The sequence below is a fragment of the Nothobranchius furzeri genome, chromosome 10 (genome assembly GCF_043380555.1).
Source record: "Nothobranchius furzeri strain GRZ-AD chromosome 10, NfurGRZ-RIMD1, whole genome shotgun sequence".
Classification (NCBI taxonomy): domain Eukaryota; kingdom Metazoa; phylum Chordata; class Actinopteri; order Cyprinodontiformes; family Nothobranchiidae; genus Nothobranchius; species Nothobranchius furzeri.
Window position 1 is genome coordinate 46,718,201 of NC_091750.1, and position 16,219 is coordinate 46,734,419.

At 42.2% G+C, this 16,219-nt stretch overlaps 1 protein-coding gene across 3 annotated transcripts; it reads right to left on the reverse strand.

Annotated features, from left to right (window-relative positions):
* Positions 1-232: 232 nt before the first annotated feature.
* mepcea (methylphosphate capping enzyme a) lies at positions 233-15,559 on the reverse strand. 3 transcript variants are annotated; one of them, XM_070555691.1, is made up of 6 exons: positions 14,978-15,559; positions 14,002-14,016; positions 11,436-13,200; positions 3,668-3,886; positions 3,466-3,589; positions 233-1,738 (listed from the first exon to the last, which is right to left on the reverse strand). In XM_070555691.1, the coding sequence occupies exons 3-6, from the start codon at positions 13,170-13,172 to the stop codon at positions 1,704-1,706; spliced, it is 2,115 nt and encodes a 704-aa protein (XP_070411792.1). In that variant the 5' UTR covers positions 13,173-13,200; positions 14,002-14,016; positions 14,978-15,559; the 3' UTR covers positions 233-1,703. The 3 variants fall into 3 exon arrangements, with proteins under 3 accessions (XP_070411792.1, XP_015816310.3, XP_015816312.3); XM_015960824.3 differs by having other exon boundaries at positions 13,880-14,016; XM_015960826.3 differs by lacking the exon at positions 14,002-14,016.
* Positions 15,560-16,219: the final 660 nt, after the last annotated feature.

A 16,219-nucleotide genomic window follows, 5' to 3' on the forward strand; every position in this document is an offset into this window, starting at 1 on the left:
TGAAAAGCGGTCCCAGTTCAGTCGGGCGTGCTTTAGCAACACCAGACAATGAGGGTCAAGTGACTGACCCACATGGCTGTGATGGAGCACAGCTTTTGTGAATGAAGTGTTATGCCTCTTGTCTGTGTTTGTGTCATTTCACCGTTGTCTGGACAGCGAGACCGGCAACAGGCAGACAACCTCACAATGCACCAGTCACGACTGCAAAGCACATCAATTGTGCACCACCGTCTGATTGTGTGCTTTCATTGTTTCTGTTTATTTCTTCTTATCGGAAGGAAATTTCTAGATGGCTGAAAACAAATTAAACAGTTTCAGAAACTAAAAAAACCCAGATTCAAATGTTTTAATCATCTCCTAATTTTGAAACATTTATCAGATCCAGGATCTGAAGATGGATGATCGGTGTGTTGGAGCATTAAAGTGGCTGCCCAGCGACGCCACCTGGTTCATTCTTGTGCTGTAGTTAAAACAATCACAGCTGTTGAGAAAAGTCCAAATTAAGGGAGATGAGAGCGCGCTGACACAAACGCTCATTTTAAACAATTTATCAAAAAAACAAAACAAAAAAACAAAATTAAGCACTAATCTAACATTCAATGTGCTAACCAGGACAGAACACAGAGAAAACAGAAGAATGTACACATTCATTTGTAAATACAAAGCAGAATTATCTGTTTAAAAGACAGAAAAACTGGAAATCTTTTCTCAGATTGGCATCAAACATTTGAAAACAAGTAAAACAAATGAAACCGAAGACATCAAGTAAATACAAATTAATCAACAGCAACAAAATAAGATCCATATTTATGCAGAAGCGAGAGAGAAACACATCGTCCACGCCAGCCAACAACTCATGAAAGACCCGCTACAAAATTAAAGATTTTCCGCCCCGCATCACCAAAAATGAACATCTGGAGTTGAGAGGTGCTCAGTGCACAAAGTAACCATAAAATCACAAAATAAAGAAAAGCGGACAAGCTGATTCCAGTCCCCACCGGGTCAAAGACCCAGACCGTGTCGCCGCATCTCTTCTGATAGCTCTGAAACATTTTGGCAGTGTGTCAGACGGCATATTTATCATTTGATCTGGTGACAAATCAGTTCAGGATCTGAAAAATTTAAAAGAAAACCAATTTTTTGTTAAACGTCGTAGCTTTAAAACTGCTCAGCCTGTCAGATGTAGCCACCTAGACTAGAATACTGACTCCATGTTGAAACAACGTTTTAGGACGGCTTAGCCAGTGGCTTCGTTTGAGCGTGGATTTTCAGATATGATCCTTTTAATAATTGTATAATTGAGTGGTGCACCAGCTACCAGCTGATGTTATGAACGTTCACCAGCAGTGTCAACTCAGGGAGTTAGGCCATGTGGCTGACACCAGTGCTGTGAATGTAATGACATACGCCCAAAACAATTCCATGCAGCAGTCTGGGATCACTACCATGACAATCTGACGAGAGCATCAGCTACAATCTGCATAAACTCTGATTTATGGTTTTTGTCTCCAGTCATACGTCCCAGAGTCACATCCAGAATTTTTATAGTCCAAACTGATTTTAATCTTTGGTCCCGGTTCTTCTTGTCCTTCGGCATCAAAAAGTTAATGGTCATCGATGACCGGTCCAGTGCAGCCGACTGGTCTGGATGAATGTTGGTGGTTGGAGCTTCTCGCATTCTTCTGTGTTCAAGGCTGACGCGGTCATTTGTGAAAAACATAGATTGGCCTCTGAAAACCTGCAGAGTGGGAAAAAGACAAACAGGAAATGGATTTCTGGGAGAAAACTGAAAATAGCGTGAATAAGCAGCTATGCTTCGCTTGTGCCTCTGAGATGACTAAAAGGCTCCGATTCGCCTATATTTACAGCTTTTTATACATCGGCATCCAACGATATTTTATTTTCATTAAGCTGATTTAAAAGTCAGGCAGCCTGGTGTTGCTGCAGATGTCTATTTTTCTGTTCACTAATAACATCTGCATAATAAATACTCTACATTTACTTTATTTAGGTGTCTAGCTTTAACACTGAGCAGTGCACAAAGTTAAGATTTAACAGTTAAACTCAGAAACGGACTCAGATTCAGCTTTAATGACAGGTAAAAACAGGACGCTCCGATCCGATCACGTGATTTTCAACAAATCGGAACCAAGTGGAAAAGATTGGATTTAACTATAGAAAACAACAAACATTACTTTTTATATTCATCCTGATAAAGAGAGTCACTGCTTCTGGCCTCAGCTCACCTCTGTCACCTCACAGACTGCTGCCAGCCTCTTACTCTTTATCATCAGTAACATTTGTGAAACAAAACAAAGATTATTGTAAAAAGCTCAGGGTTTGTATGTCAAATAGGATATGAACACATTCTGCAGTTGTCTGCTAATTGGTCGGAGGTTTCCACATCATGGAAACCATACGGCCCTGCACTCGATGCACGTGGGCTGGGTCTTCAGCAGGGGTGGGGCTTACGTTTGTTTTTTTGTCCATTTACATAAAAATAGAGTAGAGCCACACGGCAGCCAGACATGCAGCTAAAGGCTAATGTTTGTGTAGCTTACTCTTACTGCAGGTAGAAAAGATGTAGGGCACGCATTTTGGCTAGTTAAAGGTATGACGGAGGATGTTTCTGAATTTCAGGAAAGAACCGCCCTCTACGTTTAGAAAAAAATGTGCATGAGAACACCCAGGTATCCTCGTGCAGGCTCCGTTTACAAGTAGCTGCTGATCTTGCAGGACTTCTTGAACCAGTAATGCGAAATTCATTTCTCCAAATAGCATGCCAAACTTTAGCTTACCTGTCAAGCAGAAAAACAGCGACAGAGGCATCTGTGGGGAGCCCAACCTTCGCTTTGTACATGCACGGGAAGTGAAAACTACCGAGCAATGAGCACGTTCTACACCGGCCTTGAGTGAATGGTTCACCAGAATGATTTACAGTTATGTGGACCAATGGCTCAGATGTTTATGTTTATGTATTTAGCAGACGCTTTTGTCCAAAGCGACTTACAAGTGATAATCGGCATGTTGCCCTTGAGGCTAACAACAACAATAACAACAACCAATTCCCAGTCAGTCGTAGGTGGCAGTGAGGCAGCATGATGAATCATGGAGAGTAAGGAACAAGGAGAGGACAGTAGAGAGGGGGGACGGGTGCAGGGAGGGTGCTAGTTTAGAAGATGCTCTCTGAAGAGCAGGGTCTTCAGGAGTTTCTTGAAAATCGAAAAGAAAGCCCCTGTTCTGGTAGAGCTTGGTGAAGATGATCCACCCGGAAGAAAAAGACCCTCAGCTTTACCTTTAACGTCAGACAAATACTAAGTATCTGTGCTGCGAATGATGAAGAGTAGGAAAAGCCACGAGTCTGTTTTAGCTCCTGAGTCAGGGTTAGAGTTAGGGTTACCTCAACCCTAACCCGTGGCACTCGTTTTGCTTGGACAGCCCGGCCCTACGTGTTCTGATGGTTACCTTTAACTGAACACTTTGGAGAACCGAGGTGCTCAAAACTGGTGAAGCCAACTTCACTAGTGAGATATGATGAAAACTGGTCAGGTTTGAGCCGGATGCTGTGGAAATTCCTGCTGATGTTTTCCTGTTGGGTGAAAAATAAAGGGACACCCTTTAACCAAACAACCAGACCGTCTTCATCACTGCTGTCTATCACTCTTACCGACAGCTTCTTCCTTCTCACGTAGGACTCCCAGGGCTGCGGCTCCAGGATGAACATGCCTCCTGGACGGAGATGTTTGTAGGCTCTCCTGAAGAAGCGCTTTAGGCCACTGTCCCCCCAGTTTAGGTGGACCCACTTGGTAACACTGAGGCACAGGATCACATCATATTCTGGGCACTGGGTCAAAAGAAGATTATCGTTCTGCAAGACATAGTTGGCCTGAAAAAATTGAAAAACAGACCTGATTAGATCACCATTTCTGCATGGCTGCAATAGAATAAAGCCAAAAGTTTGGTGTTTACAGCACTGCAGAACAAGATGTAAGATGAGTAAGTAAAAGACCCCATCATTCCAAACTAAACACGTTCTGTGGTACAGGGTGACGTCCAGGTTCTGCAACCAAGCTCAAGGAGAAAAACCCACAAGTCTTTGCTGTACAGACGAACCATTTAACTCAAATATGGTGTAAGAATCAAATAAACATACCAAATCTTTTTAGATCTACAAAAAATAAATCTGAACAAATTTGCAAGCAAAAACGGCTTTAACTCGACCGAAACCTACAACGTAATTTCCCATTCAGATATCGATATCGGAAGTAATTCGATATTGGCCCAAAAACACTATCGGATTATATCGGACTGCATAATAATCTCAGATATAAGCGGTCCGTTAAGGTTCACATTTTTGCAACCAATGGTTAAAAAAAATTGTTATTTTTTTCATGCTTGCATTTATTGCAGGGTATCTGCAGGTTTAAGGGAGCCAAATTTAAGACTTTTTAAGACCTTTTTTAAGGCCACTTTGACCAAATTTAAGCAATTTTTAAATTTAAGCTATAATTTCCAGCTATTGCCTGGAACCGGTGCTAACCACGTCGCGAATGTAGGATTAGCCATCCAGTTACCATTAAACTTGCACTTCTCCATGGCGCAAGCTCCCACTAGCTTAACCAGCTAATGTGCTCATCTAAAAATAGCCCCCTTTCACAACCAACCGAATGTGTACGGTTCCGCTTACACCAACATTGTACACAAAAAATGCTGAACACTAACAACAAATTCACGAAAATTTTATAGAAATAAAACAATCTTGTTTATTGGGTCTTTGGTAATTTAAGACCTTTAAAAACTCTATTTAAGGATTATTAGTGATTTTTATGGATTTTTAAGACCTTAAATTTGGAAAAGCTAATTTAAGACTTTTTAAGACTTTTTAAGGACCCGCAGATAGATACCCTGTTATTGGCTCTTGTTCTCCAATTGAGTAATATCACTTGATCAAGCCTTTCATACATTCTAGACTATGAAATAGGTACAAGTATGTATGATTTGTGCTGATATCACATCAGATTGATATCGGTATCGGACAATACTGAAGGCTGCAATATTGGTATCGTATCGGGAGTAAAAAAGTTGTATCGGGACACCCCTAACGTAAACCCTCTAGACTTGGTTGCAGAGAAACAAAAAATTCTTAAGATTAGAGATGTTGCATGATTACAAAATGGATGTTTGAGTAAAAGCAGAGAAAATAATAATGTTGAAGAAATTTGATTATCAGAAAATAAAAATATATTTAAAGCAACATAATAGAGTTTTAACGCTTTAAACTGCTGCTTTCAAACTGGTTTCAGTGGTTCTTGAGCCATATACATGCTCCATTGACAGCTCTCGGTTGTGGGGCGGGTTCTACCGTTGTCTTTTAAATGATCTCTGCATTCCACTGGACAATGAATGTGACATACTCCTGTTTCACTCTGTTGCATCATCCCACCCACCAGGCATATAGAGTGCCCTGATTGGCCCACAAAGCGGATAAAGCTCTGTGATTTGTTCACTAAGCAGATAGAGCACTATGATTGGCCCACCATTATGGACCAATCACAGCTCTTTATGTGTTTGAAACCCCTCTAGAGAGCTGTGATTGGCCAGCCAGAGTCCTGGTAGGAGCTGCTGAGGTTCCAATGGAGCATGCCTAGACCATTCTTTGCAAAGCAAGAATTTGGTCTAGTTCACTAGGCTAGCCATATACATGAGCAACTCTACATTGGACAGCACTCTGCTGTCCTCTGCTGACCAGAAACTGCACTTAACAGTTTTGTGGTTCAAGCAGGAACACTAGGGGGAGCTCACTACCTGCTTTAGCCGATAGTTAATATAAAGGCTATCAGTTTTTTTCTGTTTGCCGACCATCAATAAAAATCATAAGAAAAAGATAAACAGTGACGGAAGTGACATCACAAACTGGTGACGCTCTGACAAAGGCAACAGCAGGAGTCAAAACTGTTAGCAAAAAGGTAAAAACAAGCTTTGCTACTCTGTATACAGGTCCTTCTAAAAAAATTAGCATACTGTGATAAAGTTCATTATTTTCTGTAATGTACTGATAAACATTAGACTTTCAAATATATTAGATTCATTACACACAACTGAAGGATTTCAAGCCTTTTGTTTCTAATATTGATGATTTCAGCATACAGCTCATGAAAACCCAAAATTCCTATTTCAAAAAATTAGCATATCATGCAAAGGTTCTCTAAACGAGCTATTAACCTAATCATCTGAATAAACTAATTAACTCTTAAACACCTGCAAGAGATTCCTGAGGCTTTTAAAAACTCTCAGCCTGGTTCATTACTCAAAACCTCAATCATGGGTAAGACTGCCGACCTGACTGCTGTCCAGAAGGCCATCATTGACACCCTCAAGCAAGAGGGTAAGACACAGAAAGAAATTTCTGAACGAATAGGCTGTTCCCAGAGAGCTGTATCAAGGCACCTCAGTGGGAAGTCTGTGGGAAGGAAAAAGTGTGGCAGAAAAGAAAACGCTGCACAACGAGAAGAGGTGACCGGACCCTGAGGAAGATTGTGGAGAAGGACTGATTCCAGACCTTGGGGGACCTGCGAAAGCAGTGGACTGAGTCTGGAGTGGAAACATTCAGAGCCACCGTGTACAGGAATAGCACCTTGCAGTTGATGGAGATTTGTGGGATGCACATCCAGGGCACGAAGCTCCCGTTCCACCACATCCCAAAGATGCTCTATCGGGTTGAGATCTGGTGACTGTGGGGGCCGTTGTAGTACAGTCAACTCATTCAAGAAACCAGTTTGAAATGATTGAAGCTTTATGACATGGCGCATTATCCTGCTGGAAGTAGCCATCAGAGGATGGGTACATGGTGGTCATGAAGGGATGGATATGGTCAGAAACAATGCTCAGGTAGCTCGTGTCATTTAAACCATGCCGAGCTGGCACTAAGGGGCCTAAAGTGTGCCGAGAAAACATCCCCCACACCATTACACCACCACCACCAGCCAGCACAGTGGTAACAAGGCATGATGGATCCATGTTTTCATTCTGTTTACGCCAAATTCTGACTCTACCATTTGAATGTCTGAACAGAAATCGAGACTCATCAGACCAGACAATTTTTCCAGTCTTCAACTGTCCAGTTTTGGTGAGCTGGTGCAAATTGTAGCCTATTTTTCCTATTTGTAGTGGAGATGAGTGGTACCCGGTGGGGTCTTCTGCTGTTGTAGCCCATCCGCCTCAATGTTGTGCGTGTTGTGGCGTCACAAATGCTTTGCTGCATTCCTCGGTTGTAACGAGTGGTTATTTCAGTCAAAGTTGCTCTTCTACCAGCTTGAATCAGTCGGCCCATTCTCCTCTGACCTCTAGCATCAACAAGGCATTTCACCCACAGGACTGCCGCATACTGGGTGTTTTTCCCTTTTCACACCATTCTTTGTAAACCCTAGAAATGGTTGTGGGTGAAAATCCCAGTAACTGAGCAGATTGTGAAATACTCAGACTGGCCCGTCTGGCACCAACAACCATGCCACGCTCAAAACTGCTTAAATCGCCTTTCTTTCCCGTTCTGACATTCACTTTGGAGTTCAGGAGATTGTCTGGACCAGAACCACACCCCTAAATGCATTGAATCAACTGCCATGTGATTGGTTGATTAGATAATTGCATTAAGGAGAAATTGAACAGGTGTTCCTAATAATTCTTTAGATGAGTGTAGAAAAAAACCGAAAACAATAGAATTAGAAAATCAACACAGAATGAATGATGTCCAAAAAAGAAGAATTTTGCTATTTTGTTGGCATCGTGGAAAAGCCTGGAAGTAAAAATAAGAGAGTAGTGTCTTCGGACGTGAAGCTAACAGCTAATACAGAATGAACTTAGGGTTCAGTGTCAGTTGACATGTGTTAGCTCTTTGTTAGCACTAGCTACACCTGGCTGCAGTAGGGCTGTTTACGAAAAGGGGGAGAAGCAGGAAACTTAGATTGTTTTTAAATTACCATGAATGTGCAAATAATGGGTTTTTACCATCTTAAAACAACACTATCGTATAGGCATATTATAAAGGTTTCCATTGGAAGCTTTGCTCTAATAGCAGCTTCCTGCAGCGCTGTTGACTATAAGAGCCTAAAAACCTTTAAATATTTATAGAACACATGGACTCTGCCTTTGTTTGACAAACACTCAACATTCAGTTGTTTCTTCTGAAACCGAGCTTGTGTGGGGCAGACTGACAGAGCTTTACAGAACATGCTCTAGTGGTGCTGCCATTATTCTAACCACTCACAGAGGTGTAACAGGCAGCTATTGATTTCATTTGGAAGCACTTTCTCTGAATTCATGTTCCTTCAACATAAAACCTTTTAACCACAACACCCCTGCTCTGAAGACATTATAGAGTAGCACCTATGACAGAAGCAACAAACAAAAGCCCACAGAAACTCTACAACATCTTGGCCAGAATGGCTGAGCTGTGTTGAAACGCTGAACAAAAGGTGATCCAACAGACAATGCCTAAAGGTCATGTAAGGAAAATCTGCTTTTTATAGTCAACAAAACTAAAATAAAACTCATTTTAGAGATCAGACTGATCACTGAGGATCTTCCCTGGAGTCTGAGCAGATGGTTCACTTCCTCTGGAGACTTAAGGCAGAGACAATTCTCCCTTTCTTCACTATCCTCTGATCACGAGCACCTGGTGAAGCTTCACACAGGAAGTGAAAGGGAAACTCTACAAAGAGTGGTGAAAATGGCTACGACTCATCCAGCTCTCACTTCCCTATGCCAACCAATGAGCAAGAAGACCCCTCCCACCCAGCACTTTTACCTCCAATGATCTGTCTGGGGCAGCGGTAGCTCAGGAAGTAGAGCAGGTTGTCCAGCAATCAGAGGGTTGTAGAACCGATCCCGGTTCTCAGTTGAGAATTCTGATGCTGTGTCCTTTGGGCAAGACACACCACCCAACCTGTCTGCTAGTGGTGGGTGAAGGCAGCCTCGCCTCTGTCAGTGTGCCCCAGGGCAGTTGTGGCTACATCGTAGCTCATCATCAACAGGGTGCGAATGATACATTGTAATGTAAAGCGCTTTAGAGTCCTCTGACTTTGAAATGCGCTACACAAGTATGGGTCATTTATCATTTCAGATGATGGCCTACACGTTTTTTTTCCCTAAACATTGGCTGTGGTTTCCAGTATAATGACCTCTCCTCTGATTGGCTAACCGCAACGTGACTCTTCAACTGCCTCCGTCTGATTTGCAACGTTGATGATTTGTCTCCACAAATAACACGAGCCTGAAGGAGTTCTGCTGTGTTGTGAAGTTCCTAATGCTAACACTTAGCTCCTACTAGCCGAGATGCGCTCTGCTCTCTCCTGGACGCTAAATCAACAACAGCCTTTCCCGTCGTGGGTCAAGAAGGGCGAGTCTATGAAGGTAAATGTTCAGCAGGACGTAGATCTCTGGGCCTTTTCTAATCCGAGCATTTCTCCATCTATTTTCTATCAGCAGCTAATGCAGGAAATAGGGGTAGAAGACACTCGAGTGACTGATCATATTTCAAAAAGAGCCAACGTTATGTTTCTCAGCGAACTTAACCTTTAATCTTATTCTAGTATGGAATCACTATTTGCTCAGGCAAGACGAGCAAATCAAAATGTAAGATTGAATTTCAAACACAATAGCGAGCCTAAGTCTCCTCCATTTCTGGTTGGCTCACGGGTCCCCAGAAGAACAAAAAAATGAATGCAAGCCAAGGCGACTAACGGAGCTATTTTCCAAACCGCTTTGCCTTACGCCCTGAATCACACATATGTTGTACTTCCATTTAAATGAAAAGTAATGATGGATGTTTCGACCACGCCAGTCACGTACTTTAAGATTCATCAACTTGTAAAAGTTCGTAATTAGCATGACTACAAACCAGACGTCACCACAGAATCTCCTCCCCCCCTAGCGTAGCTGCTCCTTACCTCGTGGTCAGATTTATGGTGGTTCTTTCCTCCTGAAGGAAGGATTCAAAGTTCGCTGAACTTACAGCTATTTTCCCCTCTGCTTTTCTCCAAGTCTGGTTCAATTACATCAATTCGGTAATGCGCATTTGTATTCCTGGATGTATTTTCACACAAAACCTAAAAAACCTTTTGCCCCAGTTTGAAATAAAGAGTTTATGCCCATTGACGCAATACTTATTTTCTTCTTGCATAGCAAACAGTATGCCTCCCTCACGTTCCCCTCGACTGGCTGCAGCCATTCTTTGAAATTTGGCATATCCAGCCAGGACGCTGCAAACCTGCACTTTCCCATCTCGTTGTGCGTTCACCAACATTCTCTTCCATCTTAACATTTAGGTGCTTTCGTAATATGCACCGGGAACACCAGAGCGTTCTTTGCACTTTTGAGCTTCCACCCCGTCCGCCCTGGTGCTCTGAGAGAAAAATTACTAACGCACCCAAAACAGCGTAGTATATATTTTTTTTATCTTTTTATGCTCCCTTGGTTCGTTAAAAAAAAAAAAACTAAAAATAAACTGTTGGCTATAAAAAAATCTCTAAATTTAAGACTTTACAAAGCCGTGATAAGACTTTTAAATACTTTTTAAGGGTCTTAATTTTTCCAAAATTAATTTATCAACTTTTAATACTTTTCAAGACTCCGCAGATACCCTGGAAAATGAGCACATTCTTTGCATTAGAATGCAGATTTTAAATTCCCGGACATCATATGTGAAATCCATGGCACAAAACAAACGAGATTAGAAAATAGTGTTTTAACCCCATTGACTTGCATTCATTTTTTCATTCTTCCAGGGACCCATGGTCCAGAAGTAGATGGGCATAACTTAGGCTGCCTATTAGAGTGCACATCGTATTTCACTGTCAGAAAGAACAGCTGGGGCGAACAAGCAAACAAATGTAAGGAAACAGTTTGGTATATTTTGGTTAGAAGTTGAAACTAATTCAATAAAAACAGCATTTATCACTTATCACTCATGACCTTTGATCTTATTTAGAAATCAGATTTGGACCTTTGAGTATCAAGTGCGAGAACCTCTGCTGAGAGAATAAAAAAAATAAAAGAAGTGTAAAATAACTAGATCGTCTCAGTGAGGGCTCAGTGTTTGTGCTTTTCATTTAAACTGATGCTCTTCTGGTTTTGAGTTAACTCAGGAAACAATGATTCATGTTTTTATTAGAGGTAAATGTTTTTGCTCTGCACCGATTTAGTTGGTAGCTGGTATTTACATCCTAGCTGATTTTATAGCCTTCACTTCCTATTTGACAGCCTGTGTATCACTGTGCGCTATGACAAGATCATCATCATCATCATCATAATCATCATCAGGACCAAGGAAGAGGATGTGGATGGCCTAATTAAACCAAAATCTCATTTGAGGTGGATCATCAGAATGTTTTGGAGCTCTTTCACACAGCCAGGTAATCACAGGTGAGGAGCTAGCTTACCGTGATGAAGGACACATTAGATGGGAACTCCCCAGGCTGAGCGGTGCACGTTTCTGTTATTGGGGGTGCAGCGATGGGACCCCTGGAGATCCGCAGAGACACTGGGAAAGAGCAGCTCACAGGGGTATTAGCAGGCAGAGCATCACACTCTTTTTGCTCCATTTCATCCGTTTTACTGTCCTGCTCCTGGGTCCCCGTCTCAACTGGTAGACAAGAGTTCCCTGCTGGGCCACCTTGTCCTGCTGCTGCTTTCCTATTTTCACCATGCTCCTTCTCTGTGCCTGCCAGGCACTCATTCTCATTCTTCTCCTGGGTAGTAGTCTTTTTCTCCTGCACTGCATGCCTGGCCTCTTGGGTCTGCAGCTCAGACAGATAATGTCTAATGTTCTTACGAGCGACACGTATCAGACCGCTGTCAATATCCAGACCCAAAATGCGTGCAGGCCGGAACATTTTAGCAATATAGAGGGTCAGGTGGCCCGAGTTGCACCCCAAGTCCAGCACATCTTTACCTTCAAACCACTCTTGGCGAAGCACAAATATCCGCTGGTCTTCGCCATTTCCTGGGTTGCGATACCCATAATACTTGTTGTAGTTCCCAAACTGGAACTTCTTCTGGTGTTCCTTTGTGTGACTGTGGTGATACTGGTGCTGGCGAGGTCCCAGGACAACTTTGGGACCACTTCTTGGCGTGTGGAAGGTGCTTTTCTGCCCACCTGTGCCACAACTCCCGTCTCCAGATCCTGATTTGCTAACGGGGGTAGAGTGGGTGACAGGGTGCTCCATTTTTCCTGAGTTGCGCCTCCGTTTGCGTCTGCTTGCAGGCTGATTTGATCCCACCGACAGAAGAGCAGGATTTTCCACAGCCACAGAAGCCGCCTCCTCCACAGAGCTGGCAGTGTTGTCAGCCGTGGGTTCACGGGAATCTCCGGGGACACTCGAGAAACTGTTGGGCTCTTTGGAGGCATCTTGTGCAGAACATGAATCGGGCATGCCTGGAAGCTGTGCAGAGGTGCTGCTTTTGACCTCACCCTTTTCTGACTCTGAGGCGTTCGTTTGATTGTTTGAAATCCCACTCCCAGCCCCTCCTCCGTGATGTCTGTTCCGGTGCCTTTTCCTTCCACTGCCTTTAAAGGGAGACGCCAACAAGATGCTGTCCGCTATACCGCTGTTCAGGTTCAGCGGATCAGTGATGTCCCTGGGGATAAGAATCTCAACCGGGTCTCGACTCTTCGCAGGCAGCGGGGAGGATTTTGGCGTCTCTGCATTAAGTGCCCTGTTGACCTCCTCATCCATCAGGCTGTTGAGATTTAGTGGGTCAAAAATGTTGCCTCCCAGGAGGAATTTTGTCGGCAGGACTGAGTCACTTTCTGAGACGGCCCTTCGTCTTCTCTTCCCAGATGATGGATGTTTGAAACCAGAGCTTGCCGTGTAGCGTCGCTTTGTTAGCTTAGTTTGCTGCTGCTGCTGCTGTTTAACATGTTGGAAGCTGTTCCTGCGATTGATGCCGTTGTCGTTCCCTTTGGTTTTCTGTCCAGCGCTGTCCGTGCTGGTGTGTTTTGGTGAGGCAGCGGTGCCTGGGACAGGACAAGCAGCTGTACAGTCAGGGGTGGCTGCAGCTTCCTCCATGGTCACGGACACGCTACTGTAACCTCCAGAACACTCCGAGAGCTGCAGAGGTGAAGCTGAGCTGGCCTGTGGACTGCCAGCTTTTTCAATCTTCTCATCAACAGACATTTGCTTTACATTGAAGAGTTTCCTGGGTCTGAAAGCAAAAGCACAAACATGCTGTAACAAAAACGCACAAAACAACCATCTGATCTTTGTTTTTTTAAAAGGGTAAACAAACTTTGATTAAATCAAGTCCATCCCAGCTGCACAGACCAGTAAATGATTTAGAATTAGGAATAACTTCAGATTATACAAAAACATATCAAATAAGCTTCACAGAGAACATTTACAACAACCAGATGACTGAAGTGCTTAAACATAAACCCCCAAACAACAGAATGAATAAAATTGTGAAAATGTTTAAACTGAAAATCAAACCAGCAAACACTACTAAAAGAAATAATGAAACAATTATTTTAAATGAACAAAACTTCATATGTCTATATCTAAGAATATATATCATGCAATAAGGAGATATTTTAAAAAGACCAAATAATCAACAAAATTAACATATTTGAATATGTTGTGTTTATGTAGAACTTTAAAATAGTGATGTTCAATATTATCGGTCTACCATTAATATCTGCATTAATATATAATATCGGAAAATGCTGTTTTCGTTTTTCAGTCTGACAACTTTTACATAACATATTCTACATCAAACTCTACAGCTACTTTTCCCTCGCAAGTCAAAATGCCAAAATATGACAGATCTGAGAAAGTTTTAGAGAAAATTTAGCTTTTTTGGCACAACTTGTGAAGTAGAAATTTACCAAGTGTGGTGAATGTAGGCTGTCCTCAGCGTGCAGGTGCGTGTAGCTAGACAGCGAACAAATGACTAAAACAAGAATCTTCACCCAAGGGTTGCCTTTCTTATCTGAAGGTCTTTATTTACCTTTCATCACCACAGCTGCAATATGTAAAATAAGAAAAAAAAAAATTATTAATTAATAACCACATCTTAATAAACACTTCTAATTAAACATCTTAGCGTCACGCTCAGGGAGAATGAGATTTAGCTGCAGCTACAAAATAAACAAGGCACTTTTCATATTACTGATATAGTTTTCATTTTGCACAGAAAATGTTTCAAATGTAAGCATGCCTGGTAGGAGAAATGTGATGTTAGTAACCTAAAATGTTTTAGTTTTTCTTTAATCGAGATGAGAGCCACAGCATATATCAATATCTGTTTATATCGGTATTGGAAATTAAGACTCAGACAATATCGGTATATCGGATATCGGTAAAAAGTAACCAATATCGAGCATCCCTAATTTAAAATATGGTAAAAAAAACAAAGAACAAATATTTTTTCCCCCAAGAAATATAATGTCTAACACTAAAATATTACTGTTGATTCAGTAAAGTGCTTTATATATTTAAAAGGAGATTTAATTTTTTTTAAGTTATTTCTTGATTTTTTTCAATTGCATTACACATAAAATGCTAATAAATATATATTTACAGCAATCTGGCTCAAAACCTTCCAACTAATAAAAGACATCTCCAGGCATCTGCACAAAGCTGCGTTTTCTTTGTGGTCAAACATTTACTAGTTAGACCAGATTGTGTAAAAAATTAGCTCTTAACTTTCTAGAGTCCTATAGTAGCAGTTTTATTTTTAAAGCAATAAGTGCTGTCCCCCACAGGCAGTTGTTCTGGAGGACTACACCCCTCTCAGGATGAAGCCCTGCCGCTCTCAGCGTGTCTCCTGAAGGGTAAAAGTTTGGGAGTCCGTGTTGGACAGCAATCGTGTTAGCACACTAGCTCTTAGCTTCTACCGCGGGCCAGAGCACCGAGACGTCGAATAAAACACTCGGCTACTCTGCAGCCAAATAGCGGCGTCAGATGATCAGCTAAGCGCCTACCTCGGTGTGTTGTTGTCTGAATCCTGGTTAAAGCCCCAGTCGTGGATGTGGAAGTGATACTTTCTCCCAGATGGCTGCCTACCTACCAGCGTGCAGTCAACAGTGTAGTCACCATCAAAATAACAGTCTCGCCCCGCAGCTCGGCTCTCCCCGCCTCCTCACTGTCACTGCGCCGCGCGAGCTAGCGCTAGCTTAGCATAGCTCGCGCACAAATCTCTGAACACAAACACAACGCGCTGCGCGAGGGGGTCTTTCTCTTTACAAGATCAGGACTTCTTAGTCCCTCAGTGTCTCTCTAGTCAACTCAAGTAGGTCTGTATCAGACAGGTTAATAAGGCGAATAAATGATTATAATTGCTAATAGAGTCGGCATGGCGGCGCATCCGGGCTCCGAGCTGAGGCTCAATGTGACTGGGGTGGAGAGATCCCAGACTACTGAGCTCTTCTGCAAGCTTCTTACTCCTGAGTCCTGGCTGCCAGTTAACCAGGTGGCAAGTGCAAGATGGTTTAGTAGAGGGAAATATGTTTTTAAACAAACATCCACTACATTACGAACTTTATGGCTCTCTCCCCAGAAGGTGTTACAGCAGTTATGTTTATTTTTATTTCCTGGGACATAAAACAAAACCTTACAGTAATTTTCAGTTTAATTTGATATCTGTAGATTATCTCAGCCATCCTCCACTCAAAGTGAAGTCCTTAAACATATCAGTCACAGCATCTTTATGTTGTCAACCTATTCATAACTTCAAATCAAAGTGTCAACACGTGAATTTTGTCCTTTGTTAGTTATAATTTTTAATTTTATTCTTTGTATAATGTTGATCCATTTGGAGTATAAACCATCTTATAAATAATAATAATTTGACATAATCATTTTGTGTACTAGTAATTTAATTCACTGACAGTATTACATTAAGTTTTGAAAAACGTATTCAATAAATAAATTGAACTTTATGGCTTTTTTTGTGCTTTTCAGGAGCAAGAAGAAACAGACCATCCATCCATCTTTTTCCTCCTGTTATTCAGGGGCAGCAGTTGGCCCAGACTTCCCACAACCCCAGCCACTTGGAGCAGCCCTTCTGTGGGAATCCTGAAGACATTCCTAGGCCTGTAGAGAAATATAGTGCCACCAGGGTGTCCTGGGTCTTCATTTAGGTCTCGTCCTTGTTGGACATGCCCAAAACACCTCACCAGGAGGGATCCTGACCAGATGCCTGTGCCACCTCAACTGATTCCTCT